The sequence below is a fragment of the Tenebrio molitor genome, chromosome 3 (genome assembly GCF_963966145.1).
Source record: "Tenebrio molitor chromosome 3, icTenMoli1.1, whole genome shotgun sequence".
Classification (NCBI taxonomy): Eukaryota; Metazoa; Arthropoda; class Insecta; order Coleoptera; family Tenebrionidae; genus Tenebrio; species Tenebrio molitor.
The window spans coordinates 6748880-6765100 of NC_091048.1; the positions used below are offsets into that span (position 1 = coordinate 6748880).

The window sequence follows — 16221 nt, forward strand, 5'->3', positions numbered from 1 at the left end:
CGCGGTGCATTGGATCATGGGTCATTGTCTGTGAAAAATCCCATCGATTGGGCGGCTCTGTTGCGAAAAAAATTCTTTTCGCCTGGGAAAGCTGGCAAAGAGATGGCGATGGGGAAATCGATTTGCGGGTTGCGCTGGGACACGGGGGGGTTCACCTCCTTGGTTTAGTCAGCAAAGACCACTGATATCTTATATGTATGTAGGAATAAATAAAAAAAAAGTATCTATTTTTTAAAATTTATTTTCACGATGAAATAGTCGATAAGACTAGTTCGTGGTTTTACCGCTGGCGCTGCATAATATCTATCCAGCGAAAGCGACAGGACCTGCTAAATTAAGTTAGTAAGTTTAAACATCACCTTCAAAATTTTTATCTTGCTGTCAGATCTTACTTTCATGTAATAAAATGTACTTTATTTGCTGAGTTGTTTAGTTTCGTTTTGTTTTTATGTTGGAACCGACAGAATGATTGGATTTTTAGCATCTACGTGTTTTGAAAAATTAGTGTATTTTCAAAAATATTGACAATTAGAATAGGATCAGAGAGGGACGATAAAACGTTAGACGAAAAACACCATGAAACTTATTTGTTGCAAGAAGGCAATGAACAATGACATTTAGAACTACACAGTTTTCCACTTTTTTTTACACAAACATCGATGTCTATTAGCCACAGATGTAACTTTAACTAATGGTTGTTAGTGATTCTGTAAAACCACCAGTGAAAGTAGGTTAAGTGAATTTGATTCACTGTGACTAACCCTTTCAGTGAATGTGCAGAATTAAATTTCCTCGATGTCATGCTTTGGCCTTCAGAGCCTCCTGATCTAAATCTAACAGAAAAATAGTGATAATATGTAGTAATAATAATTAAATTGAAGCAAGGATTATAATAATTTAATTAAACTGTTTGAATGACTTGGAAACCATTGATTAACTCTATAACCTGGCTAATTTTAAGTCAATATGTTTTCTTAGTTGTAGAGTAGGTAAACTCAAATCAAACTGAACTTTATCTAAACAAATAATAATCGATTTGCTTGTTAGTGAATCGTTGGCTTATCTTTATAATAGTGAGAAAGATTAATTTTATCATTGTGTTCACTACCGTAAATATCTTTTAATTTGAAACAGTCAACGTTTTTGTTACAATGTTCAAAGTGCAAATTATGACAACAGTACTTGTTAGAATGATCCATTATTCAAAAAACATCTGACATTTAATTTGAATTTTTGAAAAAAATTAAGCAAAAGTTAATTTTCACATTTTTTTGAAACAATTAAGAAAAGTTTCAATTAAATTCATAAAGTATGATTCAATGCAAGATCTTTTTATAATACATAATCTATTGAGAAGTGTAAATTATACAGGGTGATTCATATAGTTTCATAAATATTTTAACCAGTGGCAGATTCCCGTCTAAAAAGGCTATTGACAATAAAATTTTGAGTCATACATCAAAAATTGCCAAAAATTACCATATCGGTTTTTTCACTATTAGTAAATGCCATTCTTCGCTAAATTATTCCAGTTTACGTCCAATGTATAACAAATGTCATGAATGTCATAATAGAAGCAAACAATTGTTGGTATAGTGAAAATATCGGTATTATAATAAAGTTCGGTTTAGTTTCATTTTGACAACAATGCCTGACAGTTTGTTTCAACGTAAACTATTTTCATTCGTCTGCAGTTCTTAAAAGGTGGTGGTAGTACACTCTTCAACATTCTTTATTTTCAACAATTTTAACCTTAGAACCTAGACATTTTTGTAAGAGTGTCCACGGGTTGCAATCTACCACCGGTTAAAGTTTGTATAATACTATATGAATCACCCTGTATAATCGATTGCAGTAATTAATTGTTTAAAATTTATTGTTTTGGCCACAACTTGAAATGTTAAATATACTTAATAGTCTAATGACTAAAAATACATTGTTAGAGAAAAACAAACAATTAAAATAATGAATTATATAAACTTTTCTACGATAAATTATTCTTATTCATGAAATTTTAACTTTTTCTTCAAATAAGTTCCTGCTGACTATAGTTCAACTATTTATATAATTAATAAATTACATAATTGTAGAATTTTAAAAATAATTTTATCCAACATCTGTTTATTATGAGGTTTATGAAACACTAGTGGACTTATGAACCCATAATTAAACTGTTTTTATAAAATTAAACAGTTTAGAAAGAATTGAACAGTTTATTGAACATCAAAAAATGTAATACATAAAATTAGAATTAATTGGCGTTGAAGAAGTAACCTAACAGCACGTCTTTGCTTACCCCAGAAACATTATTTTCTTGTTTCCAGTTATTGAAGTCATTTAATTGCTTGTCATAAGCATCTCTGGATTTCTTCGTTAGCAAACTCGATGTGACTTCTTCAACATCGTTCGGTGTTGGATAAAACTATGTATTAGATACACTCGTGCCTTAATAGCAAATTAGTCACTCAAGAAAAATTAGCCCACTCGTTAAATAAACTACTATTTATGTATTTTATTAAAAAAAAGTAGACTTTTAAGGTCCTCTCAGATTGTTTATTATATTTAGTTTCATGAAAAATTACTACAACTTTTACATTTTTAGAAAACTGTTTCACACCATTTTCAATTTTTATATGTATACAGGATGTTTCTGAAATAAGTACATTAATTTTAACTGGTAATAGAACTCATCAAAAGGAACAACTTTTCTCTCTGCCATTTTGGCGAAAAACGTTGCGTAGTGGCTTAAAAAAATAGGAAAGATTTTCCTAAAACCGTTCATATCTCCAAAACTAAGCTACCTAAAAACGTGAAACAACCAGATTCTTACGAAGTGGATTTTTTGCTATACGGGTAGATTTCTTTGAATTTCGATTTCTGCGTTAAAACACGTTTTCTGGATGAAAATGGACGTTTTTTTCATATTAGCTCTGATCTCAATTAACCATTGCAGTATTTAGTGGCGTAGGGTTATTTTAGTGAAAAATCTCTCCAATTTTTTTTTGGAATTAAACATCGTTTTTCGGCAAAATGGTAGATAGAAAAGTTGTTCCTTTTGACGAGTTCTATTACCAGTTAAAATTAATGTACTTATTTCTGTTACACGTTGTATTTACAAAAGACTTGCTTGTAATCTTTTATTATTATTATTTTCTTTGCAAAAGTAGATATGTATTTCAGTAACTCTTTCGGCTAAAAATTTTAAATTAAAAATAATCAGATTTTCACAAATACCACAAGGAACTGTTTTTTACATGAAAGTTTAATAACTACTACATAATTAGTAATTAAATTGTAGTTCAAAATTAATTTCAGAAACAACTTTTATTTTTAAAATATTGTATTTATAGAAAAAAATTGCTATGAATTATTATTGGTATAATGTCTTATGACCCCAACTCATTCTACTTTTTTTATTTCGTATACTTACATAAAAATGTATAGACATTTTGAGAATGCCTTGAGATTACTTTACGAAAAGTTGCTATAGTTGTTTAAAATAAAACAGGAAATGATATATTTTTAATAATATAAATTGGCTTGGGTCCTTTTGCCAGTTAGTTCTCAGACTGCCTCTGTATTCACGAATTTCCGGAGCGGCGTTTTGAACTCGCAGCCAAACTACAAATTGAGAAACTCCCAGATAATCTGCAATACGCCGAGTAACTGTTCGTGGCTGGTTGTCAGTTTCGTGAAGAATTTCTTCTTCTGCAACTAAACTGCGATCTTTTCGCTGGCGGCCAAGATCGCGCTTTATCATTTTGAAACGCCCGAAATCGCGAAGATGCTGCACAACGTTTGCAAAGGTTCGTGCATTGGGAAGTATCCTTTGAGGAAATCTTTCACCGTTTGCCGTGCTAGCTCTGAATGTCCAGGGGCTTCGCTATAGATTAAAACCATATCGGTTTGCTCCAGATTGGTGAAAGCCTCCAAAGGTTGAGATTGAGGTTCTTGTCAAATTTTGAATAATCACAAAAATGTCTACTATGATTTTTTTTACCCATTCTTTCATAAATTTCAGTGGGTCCCAAACTTTTTCTTAAAAACTTTTAGTCCCTTTTTCTCGAAAAATATCAACATTTGTATAAGGCATTATTGGCTCAATTGTTAGCAATTGTGGAGTTCTATCACTGGTTAAAATATCTGCACAACTTTCTTAGTTTTAGTTAAGTACCCGAAAAGAAGCGTCTTATGAAGTTATGCGAGTGTAGAAAAATTAAAATCTCTACTCTTACAGATAAAAAAATTTCAGGTTGTTTTAATTTTAAATTACCCACACCATATTATTTAACAGTCTCTTTCTTATTGAATATTGCCGTTGTGATCCGACTCCTTGAAACTTAAAACTTTGTTTCGCCTGAACGTCTGGAACAGTTTAAAAACAATTTTTCTTATTCTTTGATAAAACTTAAAAAGTTACAATTCTGCTGAAACCTCGACCAAATGGGTAACTATAAAATTGAAGACAATTTTCTTGACAACTTGAATTTACCACACGAAGCGACTTAACTTTAATCGTAAAAGCTTGTCGAGACAGTAACAGTAAAAATGCGACTTTCCCTGCGCAGCCGCCCCTTTCGCAATCGATCCTGTTATTCCTGTTATCTGTCCAGCTGATTCTCCGTAGTTTTCCGCCATGTTTGCAATCACGAAATTTTATACACATCAAGGATGCATATTGTCATCCAACACCATGGTTTCTAAAGTGTCCACGTTGTTACTCTTAGTCCTAGTAAATTGTTTCGTCAGTGATGGATTGTCCCGTGTCAAACGTGCCGATATTGACCTACAGACCTGCATTGACAATTTCGACATACACAGAGACAAAATCATCCGAACTCAAGACTCCCGAAACATGGGAGCCACATATTTAACAGAATTCGATCTCGGAACAAGGGAGGAATGTCTGAGGCTGTGCTGTGAAACCGACAATTGTGATGTCTTCGTTTTCGAAGAAAAGGTAACGTTCACCTCTTCAAAAATCCCAATAAATTTGGATGTAATGATGATGCACATAAATTATATCCAAACGGGAGCAGTCTTTCACTTTATTTTGCTTTCAAAGTGCTGATAATTGCACTGTAAATGATTCTTCTTTCAGAATTCTGGAAGTTGTTATTTGTTTCATTGTGGCCCACCTGAAGATTTCAAATGTAAATTTACCCACCACGTCAACTATTCGAGTGCTGTCCTGGCGATCAACAGGCATCTACCGGATTTGGAGAGTCAAATTAAGCTCACGAAGCACGAGCAGGATCTGAACAAGTTGAGGTAAAGTTGACACAAATGGAAAAAAAGTGTAATACAAATGTCATACAGTAGGTATTTTATAGCGCTCCAACCAGTCAGGCACTCGACTTCGCCTCGTACCTAGCTTTCGCGCTGTACCGTGTTCTAATGTAAATAACTATTCCAAAATTGAAACAGACAATCTGTGCGATTCCATTTACACATTGTTATGATTTAGCGATCGTTATTTTAACGATCGATTTTTTAAAATGATTTTTAAAGAGCTTGCTGATTTCTTAAAGGAAGTTGATGATCTCTACAAGTATATATTTGCTAAATTAACTTGACTTTTTTAAATTTTGATTCGGAACTGATTTTCTAATTTTTAAAAAAATATTTAAAACAACCAATTTTCAATGTAACGATCGATATTATAACTATTTGGAAACAGAATCGCACTGAATGTGCTAAAAATAATGATTAATATACCATATAATTTTTTTTACATTATCACTTAAATTAAAATTATTAAATTCCCTCCAAGCTTTGTAAAAATTGCAGAACATCGTCACAAAAAAGAGGTCTCTTCTACATTGTTCTTTTTTCTTTTCTTTACCTCGAGCTCTTCAGATACACAAATCCTGGGCTGAGTAGGCGTTGGAAAAATTAAAGCGTTTAGAACAGTGTAAAGTTTGAATTTCCCGCCCTTTGACAAGAATGACATTTGTTTATGTTTAATCGGAACATGTTTGTTTTCAGCAAATGGTGGCCTTAGATATTTGCTTCGAGAATAGGGATCGTTAAGTTATTCTGTTTTTAATGTAAAACATTGCAAAGAAAGAAAAAAGAAAGATTTTTTGGCTCTAAATTTTAGGTTAGTTGTCAACATGCTCCAATTAATCTACGCTTTAAAAAAGCACAACAATTGACGGTTTCCAACGCCTATGCAGCCCAGGATTTCATTTGTATCCAAATTGTTTGTGACTTAACATTCTTACGATTTCCTAAAATGTACACATCCAGATGTTTTACTAATTATCAAAAGTTGTTGTACCGAAACATTTACTCTTCATTAGAAAGTGAACGTCTTATCATTGTTAGCGCCTCGACTTCCCTCGAGTGAGGCCACAAGCAAATGAGGTCATGCTACCGTTTTGACATGTGAAAATGTTGAGGCAACAGCTCTTCCATGTAGACACACAATCACACTCACACGTCACTCAATGAGCGAACAATAAATTGCAAAAAAGTCGAGTAGATCTCGCCATTAGCAAGAGCGAAAGCTTTTACCGGCGCGTTATCCTTGCAGAAAGCCGGAGGGTGATGCGGAAACGTTACCGCAAGCGGCCGAAACTCGGACCTTCACGACGACGACGCCGACCACCACGACGAAATCGAAAGAGATCTTCTCGACCGAAGCGAAGACGAAGCCTTCCGAGGAGGGTGAGTAATCATGTAATCATTAGTGTGACTGTTTTGGACTGGTAACTTTAGTGTTCTATCTGAATTTCACGCTTGCCATAACAGACTTCCGTGAAAATTTAAATGTTGCACATTTTTTAGTTGCGCATGGGTGGGTGCATTATATCGGTCAGATTCACAAAACAACAATGGTACATACACCGATAATCTTATCGGGTTGGCATCTCGAGAATCGTTGTCCTAGAACAACTGGCTAGATTGTTTAGGGAAAAGCTACGGACCGTTACCTGATGAACGCGCGGATACGCGAAGAAGGTCTCGATGACAAATCCAATGTCGAGGCGCGTTACGTAACGTAATTGTTCATTGCACCGTTGCGGATTTAACTGTGATTTCAACACTTCGAAAAGTTTGATATTTTTGCAATTAATGATTAGGCATGGTTTCAGGAGAAAATTGAAACAAAGTCGAGGTTTTTAATCGACGATTCATGAATGGCCTTGCTCAAATGCACCAGAGTATCGAGAGGTTTCTGTCATCCATAACGTTGTAGTCATAATGCACTTTGTGATGAAAGTATGAGATAAATACAATCGTATAATAAATAAAAATAAAACTAAAGGAACGTGTACACCACCATGTGTTTCTCAATAAGAGAAAAGAAGTTTGTATCGGATGTATAGTGGAAAATCTATCACCTCAACTTTACTAACACCCTATTAATCCTTTTTCAGGATAAGTACTCAAAATTACCTCTCGCTTTTTTAAGGGGAACAGGTATTTAAAAAAAATATGACGTAGCCTTTCTAAAATCAAACCATAATAGTAGGTATTTACGAGAACTAAACAACTCTGGAAGTTTCCTCAGTAATTATGGGACAAATCGGTACTAAAAGAAAAATAAAAACTTGATGGATGTTATAAAAATTGAGTTTCTTTAGGAGTATTAAAATTAATGAACGGTAAAAACCATTGTTCTTTCTATCCTTTTCTTCCATTCTTTTTTTTTTATTTTTATATACTCGTTATATATTACTGCTTTCATTTATTACTTCATTGTCACCTGTAATCCTCATTCTCTTCATTCATTTGGCACGCTGAAAATTTGACCATCTCACAATCTTAGTAGCTAAATATGTTAATTTTTCTTGCTCTGTCGATACTCCTGTTGTACAGAGTGCTTCAAGTTTTACCGCCTAGAGAAAACACACACTTCTAATCGATTTAAAATTCTCAAAAAAATCAGGAATGATTGTGTGACGCTGTAGAACATTCTGTAAAAATTTCAAATTTTTTAATGAAACTAGTATATACAGGTGTCCCTAAAAAAGAAGACGAGTCCATAACTCCGTTATTTATCGGAAGATTTTAATTATCTGTACACCAAATTAAATGGTTGTTAATAGGCTACAAAATGGCCTAATAAATTCAAGTATAGCCCCATGGACTTCATAAGTAAACTGTCAAAATATTTTTTTTCAAATAGGATTACATATTTTTTTTTAGTAATTCTGATAGAGATTTTTATTCTAAAAACAACAATGTATCACAAATATACACTTAAATACCAAAAACTCAAAAAAAAAAACCGCTACTATCGTCTATGTTCTGTTTTGCGCTAAACATTGGCGGCATATCTGCGCAATCCCACATGTTATTAATTGTCATTTGTTTTTCCAGCTACCTTAATTTGGTTATTACATTGTAATGTAATTACATTGTAATGCAATACATTTTGATAGCTTTTCGCTTGGTGCTCGTCATTTATTTTAAAAGTTAGTGTTATTTTTTTTATGTGAAGTTATACTTGTGATACATTGTTGTTTTCAGAATTAAAATCTCAATCAGAATTACTAAAAAGTATGTAATCCCATTTGAAAAAAAAATGTTTTGACAGTTTAGTCTTGAAGCCCTTGGAGCTATACGTGAATTTATTAAGCCGTTTTGTAGCCTACTTACAACCATTTGATTTGGTGTATATACAGGCTGGAACAAAAGTATCAAATATTGGCTGTAACTTTTTAATTTGACAATTTATGAAAAAATGTTTAATATAAAAGTTGATTGGTGATTATCCTGCATCATCTGGTCTTAGAAGGAACGCCTCAACTTCGAAAACACCCTGTATAGTTATTGTTACATTTGCACCAAATTTCTACTTATCTCTCATTATACTCTTTCACATTTTGTTCTCACTGCTGTTTCTTTATCTTCTCTGTTGCGTTTTGAAATATGTTAGTTTTTTTTTTTAATTGGGTCGGATTATCCTGCTTCTTTCACTTTAGTTTTTGTTATTACTAGTCTCCTCTTTTTTTAATATAATTTCTTTGTAGTTTTCTACACCTTTCTGTTTGGTGAAGCTTTACACATTAATTTATTCCCAATTAAAATGTTGACTTTCATTGCCTTCAGGGCAGTTCTAAATTTGTTACATCCTATTTCATTATCATTACATAGTATTATTCATTTTAATAGTTATAATTTTTCCATTCTTAGAATTGTATCTTTTTGTGTACAATCTTGCTTTCCTTTCATTTCTAATTTCCATCAAATGTTTGTTTTCTGTTTGTTGTCTTGCTTTGATAGTATGTAATACCTCTTTCTTCTATTGTTCATTCATGTATGTTGTTTTATTTTTATTTAATGCGTTTGTTCTCTTATTAATTCTTTTTTTTTTCTGCCCCCTCATTTCTGTTAATCTAATCCGTTCGAATTTAATTGAAAATATTTTTAAATATTTAAGTAATATTTAAAACAATATTCACACTGTTTTCTATGCAATTGTAAGGTATTAAATTATTATTAGGAGGGATTAGGTGTAATAATACTTCCAGTCATTTAACTCCCCTCAACATTTTCCTTCTTTGACATCGTCTCGGTGTTCTACAAATTTTAATTCTTTTTAGGTTTTGTCATCTTCAAATTATCTTCACATATTCTACAGTAGATTTCATCTTTTCAGCTATTTTATCTGATTCTTTTATTCAAACATTTTTTTGCTGGTACATTGCAGCTGCTTTAAATCTGACAGTAATTTTCCCTTATATGTATATTTTTTTCTTACAGTACTTACCATATTCTTTCTTTCTCTGTTTTCTCGTTGTTTGTCCTAATATTTTTTCATTATTATTTTATTGTATTTTATATTATCTTGTCATAGATGATGGCTGTTCTACTTTCTGCTTTTACTTTTAAATTTTTTCTCTGTACATATTCAAACACCTTTTTCAAGTATCCTTTCCATCGTGTTATTTCTATTATTTCCAGACTGAAGCTGACATGTTCTTCATTTGAATTATAAGAGTCGTCTTTTTTACTTTCCCCAACATTTTCTAACATTTTTTTCATACTACATATGATTGGTCAGGTCAGGTCAAGTCAGGTCATTATTTCTCAGCTTCATAAAAAAAATATTTGTATAATTAGTTATGAAAGTCACACTTTTTTTTCATGAATTTGATTGATCAAGCAAATCAGTGAAAAAAAGAGACTTTCATAACGTGTTGTACAGTGGCGAGCACGGAATTTCGCACACATTGGACATTTCACTGACATAATTTTCTTAAAATAAGATACTGGCGGCATTTTCGTGACAGTTTAGGTGAAACGTCAGTCACATATGTCATGATTGATTATAATGACTAGATAGTTTTTTTTAATGAGATACAAATTGGTGTGCGAAATTCCGTGCTCGCAACTGTAGGTACACACTATTTTTTTGCATATCGATGTAAGTTGAGAAATTTGGTCTAAAAGGATTTATGAAAAATTACAAAAAAATAGGTCTGCTTTGACAATCATCTCTACTTTCATTACGATTTTTCGTGTAAAAAATGCCACTTTCATTACGATATGCAAAATATAACAATTTTTCTTTCATATATTTTGTAGTTTTTCACTATTTTGTTTTTTGTTCTTTAGTAATGCTTCCTTAAGTCTGTTCATCTCAAATCTAACGTCGCTTCTTAATCACGTTTTTTCATTGCTACAGTTTCTATCCCATTCCTTGACCTTTTATTTTCTATTTTATTTTTGTTATCAATTTTAAACTGCGGTGTTTTAAAATGTTATTTTTCAGTTTTTTTGAATAGTCCATACTTCCTTGTTTCTTACTCCTGGTCCTGTGTGTTTAGAGCTAGCTTTTCTTTTCTTTTAATTTTCATAATTTCTGTACATTCACATATTCTCCTTCTTTATTTTATTTATCTCTTCTTGTTTATATCGGTGTTCAATTAAATTTCTCCTCAAAGTTGGCGTTGAAGAGTCGATTGTGAACGCACCACTTGATTACAGATCATGGGTCAGCTGTTTAAATCTAAACTCACATTTTGCGTTGTTTGTGTTTTTACTCTGCAGACTGACCAGTTCACAATCGACTTTTCAATGCCAACTTTGAGGAGAAATTTAAATGAACACCGATAAAACTCCGTTCACGTTGTTTTGGCATAATGGCATAATGATTTATTTTTTTAACGTTGGACACTGTTTGATTTCCGTCACTAAAGTGCCTGACATGCGGATCTATCAAAATAAACATAACATGTTGCTGAATTTCCCGCGATGTCTAAGTATTCTTCTATTGCAAATTAGTAAAACTGACAACAATGTACTATGGCGGACAATAAATTTAGGCCGGCCTGTCATTAGCTTGACAAAAAAATGTGAAGCTGGTATATACCATTCACGATGTTTTGGCATAAGGGGAGGCTATGATTTCATTTTTTAACGTTGGATACATGTTTGATTTCTGTCATCTCTGCTGTCACTAAAGTGCGTGACATGCAGACCTATCAAAATGAACGTAACATGTTGCCGAATTTACCGTAATCATAATTAAGCGACTTTAAGACGTATTGATGGTGTTTGTATTAGACTGCAGAACATATTTTCAGTAAGTTACAATGAAGTCAAGTTTTTTTTGTGTATAAATTGAATCGTAGGTGAGTACAAGAAAAAAATGTAACACGGATAGTGAAGGAAGAAACAACGACCCAATTGAAATGGCACAGGGGTTTTGTAAGACGTATTATAACTTCGCGACAGAGTTGTGAATTTATGGCTTGAGTCTATTTTGAAATGTACTCCTGAAATTTGCCAATATTTTTGTAGATATTGTGAAGAACTTATTTCGGAAGATTGGGCAAAATTTATGTGAAATCTTTCATTTGAAAACGTCTTTCCTTTAATAATTTCATTAGGAGAATCTGACTCGGAATTTGATTGGGATTTTAAAGCAGGTAATGATGATTCAGAATTTTCTAATGAAATTATGGAAGTTGAATAGTTTTGTTCTTTTTTGTCATAGACGATGGGTGTGTAAATATTTTGCAGAAAGATTCGAATAAAGTAAGGCTTAATAAGTAGGTACAAGATTTTATACCATCTAGTTCTAGGAATGTTTTGGTTAAAATGAAAAATTCATTGAGAAGTTACTAACTGGTTGGTTAAGACACTGTATAGGTGGGTTATCTAAGTGGTGCATAAATTAACAGGAGCCACTTCGTCTTTCGGTCCCGGTCCCTACTATTCTGTAGTTTGTTCAAGTCAGTTTCCTGTTTTGTTAAATTGGATTAAAAATGTGTGAGTATTGTTATATTGCAAACTAGTAAAACTGACAACAATGCACTAGACAATGACGCAGTTTATAACCTCAAACTTAGAAAAACATAACCTAATTCAACAGACATCTTACTGCCAACTTAAATGCACTTTTTCCATGGCCTCCCCTTATGCCAAAACATCGTGAATGGCATATATTATGTTCAACTAACCCCATTTTCGATTTTTGTCATTCTTGTCATCGTGACAGCGATAATCAAAATTAAAATTGGGAAAAGAAGTGTGCACCAGAGAGAAGTGCTACTACAAATCAGTTATGCTAGTGCGTCATGATCTGTAAGTTACGAAAAGAGCGAAGGAATCGCCAAACAGCTTGAAAACCTTCAGTTTGAGAAACTAACACATTAGTCATAATGACAATAAATGGTCGCTTGCATGGACTTTTTTGAAATGTTAGAAATTTGCCGGCCTAAATTTATTGTCCGCCATAGTACTAGACATTGACGCTATTTATAACTTCAAACTTAGAAAAACATAACCTAACAGACAGCTTGACTACCAAATTAAATGCCTCCCATTTTGCCAAAACAACGTGAATGCATTTTATATCTAGTGTATTGAATTTTTATTTGAACTTGTTTTAATATTCTAATTTTCTTTTTTTAATCGATACATCTACATAACATATTCCTTTAATATATTTTTTTTTAAATTTTCCTCATTCATATCTCTCTTATCCATCTACACTTTATTTCTTTATCTCACATTTTCCCATATTTTCTCGCTAAAACAATGTAGTTATACTTTTCTTCATCTAATAATACCATCTAGTACGTCCAATTACTCATATTCTTTTTTCATATTTTCTCCTCCGCTTGAATTCACACGTCACCCATCTCACAGTCTTTTTTTTACTTTTGTGTTTTTTTCTGTTCTTATTTTTATCTACTTCCCTTCTCCTTCTTCCATCTTCTCACCAAAAAAAGCACTTTTTATCAGAAAAAAAAATAGTATGGACCGTTATTTTTTCACTGGGACTGGTTGTACAGTAATTCGTACCAACAAAACCATCGTCAGTCTACTGTCTGAGTCATCAAAAGCAATCAATTTTTAAATTAATAACTCCCAGATCAGTAAGCTTTCAGGTTTGTATTTTTTAGACCTCAGGCAAAATCTGGTTACTGCCGTCACGTTTAAATTAGTGTGTAACTTTTTATGGTAATGCAGCTTATTTTTCCATCTGATAATTAACGGCACTCGTGAAGATATGCCGACTTGGAACTAGTCCGAATCCCACATATATAAATCTAAATCTAAACACATATCGATGAAATATTTTTTTTCACATTGTTGTCGGTAATCTATTAATCTAAAAACAACCGGAGAAAATTTCCTTTAAACTAATTTGGAAAGTCCATAACGGTTAAAGATTGTTATATTCACTTGGCCGAGTGATTAATATCTAAAATACTTATTTCTAAATTTGCATTTACGACACACTATTAGATAAGTTTTATTCACGGAAGGTTCGTTAAGTTCCAGATTTATTGTAACAGATGTATTTTTCTCTTTTTGATAAGTCCGCGCCAATAAATAAGATGGTTTAACTGTGTTTTACGTTGAAATTAACATAAGTAACAAAATTCAATTTGGAAAAAGTTCTACCGTTCCGAAATCTTACAGAACTAGACTTTCTATTTTTAATAGTTCCCAGAGCATCGTCTTGATTAATATGGTAAGATCGACAGTAATTTACCTTGGTGATAGACCACGTTGGCGTTAGTGACAAAAAGTGAGATGAGATTATTTTCGTATGACAGTTACGAAAGCCTTGACCTCTTCCTACTGCAACGAAATCGAACCCAAAAGTGATTTTTGAGACGTTTTTGGTATCACACAGTCAGAGATGTCAAATTTGGAATCTATTGCGACTGTAATGTCAAAAGTCAAAAAACTATTGCTGGAACTTTTAACCTCGTGAGTAATCCGTCGCATCCTTCACTTGAAATTTTCCCACAGTCCAAATGTTTAATGACAGCGAAAACATTACGTACGTGAACTTTACCGGGACAAGTTTTTTTTCGCCATCCTATTATAATTCGGATGAACTCGCATATGAACTTCATTGTAGTAGGCGGTGAAACATGTTTTTTCCAGTGTATTGACACTGAATTTATGTAAATGTCGATTTTCGAGTTTTCATTTAGAACAATGTCGCCGTTTATTTTTATTTTGTTCTTTTCATAACAACAACAAATGCTTTTTGTGTAAATTAGATAAATTCTAAATAAAAGTCGCGTCTTGAGAAATAGATCTGAGAGGTTCACAGACACGTGTCACGAGTACAATTCTTCATTGTGACTTGTGAAAATACGAAAGTGAAACTATTTTCGGTGTTCCTATTTCTCAATAAAGGAAAATTGTTGTTATCGCTAATTAAAAGTGTAGAGTGCAATTTGTACACAATTATTCAATTTTGTTGTGTGTTGTACGCTGGGTATAGTTGGGCAATGCGAATCACGCGACCGGTATGTACTAGTCAATACAAAATTTTCAACAGCATTTACGTAATGATGTACTAGGCAGTAGATTTGATACTTAGAAGAGAAGCCGAAAAAGTACCCACTTAACTAATTCCCATTTGCTTCATTCCAGTATCACATGAAGAATCATAAGTTAAGACAATTGCAATAATTGCATAGATGTTAGATTCTACAAGGTTTGATTCAAATATTAAAAAAAAATTATATCCGTAAATTTACCTTTTTAGAAAGTTTGAAATAAATTTTTTGTTTACGACGAAGTTTTTAGGATACGAAAATTTTGACAGAAGTAACACATTATTCCCTAGATAAATATTTTTTCAACAAATCCCTTAAGGAGTTTTCGTTATGAATCAAATAAAACTCGGTGCTTTGTAGTCAGAAAGCAAGGCTCCAGAAATTATTCCAAATTGAAATGACACATTTCTCTCCCTAGATATGTAATGTACAGCAGATTTAATTAACTAAGGCCGTCTTGAACACTTTGAATATCAAGGGCTCTCAATCTAAACTAGTTTTATGGCATATATTTTTTTCAGCAAAATTTATTGATTATTTTGGCCACAATTTGTCGACAAAAATCTTCTAAAACCGCCTTAATTTGGCTCTTGTCACTGGCGTATTCTTCCCCATGCGTGCTGGCAAAATAATTTCCCAAAAGGCAACTAGATGGTCTGAAACTATACAGGTGTCCCCGAGTTGCGAAAAAGCTCCATAACTTGTTTGTTATTAAAGATATCAACTTTTACTTTTTTCTAGATGATAGTTACGCTTCTACTGCACATTCGGAAAATATTGCGGTATATATACAGTGTGTCTCAATATTATAAAAACACTAAAGTTAGGATTTTTTAAATCGAACCTACCTTATATTGTTCAAAAGCTTGTCAAAAAAGCTTTCGACCCAAATACGGGGTGCCATTTGAAAAAATGAGTTTTTGACATTTTTAGTTTGTTATATTATTTAAAAAATCGCAAGTAGGCATATGCGACTAAGGACGTTATTGAGTAAACACTTAACAGATGCGGCAAACATTCAGGAATCAAACAGCGTCAATTATTTTAATTTATGTGCAACTATTTGGAAGGTACGGATTTTCGAAAGGACCCCTGCAATTCGGAATTCTGGTAAAAAAAGCGCCACTGATCAAAAACAATGGCAGATAAGTAAAAACGACCTGTGTAGATTTGATTCACAATTTACCATAGAATGCAAAAATGAAATCAAACTGGGTAGGTTTATAACTTTAGTGTTTTTATAATATTGGGACACGCTGTATATATACCGCAATATTTTCCGAATATGCAGTAGAAGCGTAGCTATCATCTAGAAAAAAGAAAAAGTTAATATCTTTAATAACAAACAAGTTATGGAGCTTTTTCGCAACTCTGGGACCCCTGTATATCAGGTGAATTCTGAGCTACTTTATTTATACGAGGTGAATATAAAATGTTGTGACTGTTTTTG

At 32.6% G+C, this 16221-nt stretch overlaps 2 protein-coding genes across 4 annotated transcripts in view; one reads left to right on the plus strand and one right to left on the minus strand.

The window, feature by feature from the left end:
* Window positions 1-16221, minus strand: part of LOC138125369 (protein phosphatase 1 regulatory subunit 14B) — a 67186-nt gene that overhangs the window by 47110 nt on the left and 3855 nt on the right. The gene's annotated exons all lie outside the window — the stretch shown is intronic.
* Window positions 4592-16221, plus strand: part of LOC138125366 (uncharacterized) — a 46991-nt gene continuing 35361 nt past the window's right edge. The window contains exons 1-3 of one of the 3 annotated variants that reach the window (XM_069040635.1): window positions 4592-4960; window positions 5102-5271; window positions 6539-6672. In XM_069040635.1, coding sequence (XP_068896736.1) covers window positions 4637-4960; window positions 5102-5271; window positions 6539-6672 — 628 coding nt within the window. In that variant the 5' untranslated portion in view covers window positions 4592-4636. The remainder of the gene's footprint in view (window positions 4961-5101; window positions 5272-6538; window positions 6673-16221) is intronic. The other 2 variants (XM_069040637.1, XM_069040636.1) reach the window with 2 other exon arrangements.